The following is a 1006-nucleotide window of genomic DNA, read 5'->3' on the forward strand; positions in this document are numbered from 1 at the left end:
CTACTTGAAAAAATAGGTCATTGTTGCTACTATAACCAAAGTCGCAACAAACACATTGGTCAGTTTTAATTCCATAGTTAATCCATCACTCTTGTACGCAATCAACGCCTTCATCCTTTCCAACTCCATCTGATTTTCCTTGTGCATATTTAAGATGTTAGCAATCTCCTCTTTTTGTCTCTGAAGCGCTTCACGCATTTGATTCAAACTAGTTAACTTTATAAGATCTTCCTTCACTGTTTTCAGTTCCTCCATCATAGCTTCATCCCACCAATTAAAAATGTGATAGTCCCCATCCTGCATTTTTTTTTTTTTTTTTTTAAACGAAAACCTCAAGTTATGCAAATAAATCTGATCTTTATTCAACCTCGGGGAAACTGTACGTCACTTACCTCTCTATTTCTACAAGTGTAGTGGAGCCTCCCTGGGTTTGTCAATGTAAAAGAAGGTTGTAGGTTTGGCCTTTCACCACAGTAACAAACAGCCGGGATCCCATACTCCGCATCGTCATACTCGACTGGACTCGTGTTTGCCAAAGCAGACATTAAGAACGAAACTGATTACGTAATTGAAGGAGGGAAAATAAAGAAAAGAGGAACGTTAAACTATTAACCGAATATCCAACTCTCTAAATCTAATCCAACATCTATGGCAGCGGCTCTCTCTGTTTCCCCCAAATCAGTTCAATGAACCCTAATTTCCCTGAATTTTATAAGATATCGATTATATTCGGTTAGCTTTTATAGAACATTCTGTTTTGTGCCGTTTTTTGTATTCTAAAACAACATGAACTTTTCCAAGTTGTGTCGTTTTCCACTAGATACGAACGGCGTCGTAAGCTTGATACAGTGTCGGTCCTTTAATAAAGCCCGTAAATCAAGGGCTTTATGCTACAGATTATATTAGCGATTTTAGGGGAATCAATATCAAAAAAGGTGCGGTGGTACAGTGGTAGGATTGGCCTTGACTGTCCTTCAGTGTCACGAGTTCGAGCCCTTGTAAAGTT

At 38.6% G+C, this 1006-nt stretch overlaps 1 protein-coding gene across 1 annotated transcript; it reads right to left on the reverse strand.

Moving 5' to 3' along the window:
• On the reverse strand, nucleotides 1-545 carry LOC104748765 (uncharacterized protein At4g04775-like). Its single transcript, XM_010470361.1, has 2 exons — nucleotides 393-545; nucleotides 1-297 (listed from the first exon to the last, which is right to left on the reverse strand). The coding sequence occupies exons 1-2, from the start codon at nucleotides 543-545 to the stop codon at nucleotides 1-3; spliced, it is 450 nt and encodes a 149-aa protein (XP_010468663.1).

Source organism: Camelina sativa, chromosome 15 (genome assembly GCF_000633955.1).
Source record: "Camelina sativa cultivar DH55 chromosome 15, Cs, whole genome shotgun sequence".
NCBI lineage: Eukaryota > Viridiplantae > Streptophyta > Magnoliopsida > Brassicales > Brassicaceae > Camelina > Camelina sativa.

What these genes read in the sequence shown, in the direction of transcription:
- LOC104748765 (XM_010470361.1), bottom strand. Translation starts at nt 545, where the DNA reads ATGTCTGCTTTGGCAAACACGAGTCCAGTCGAGTATGACGATGCGGAG. An exon ending in ACACTTGTAGAAATAGAGAG is followed by an intron (nt 298 to 392) that starts GTAAGTGACGTA and finishes AAAAAAATGCAG; the next exon opens with GATGGGGACTATCACATTTT.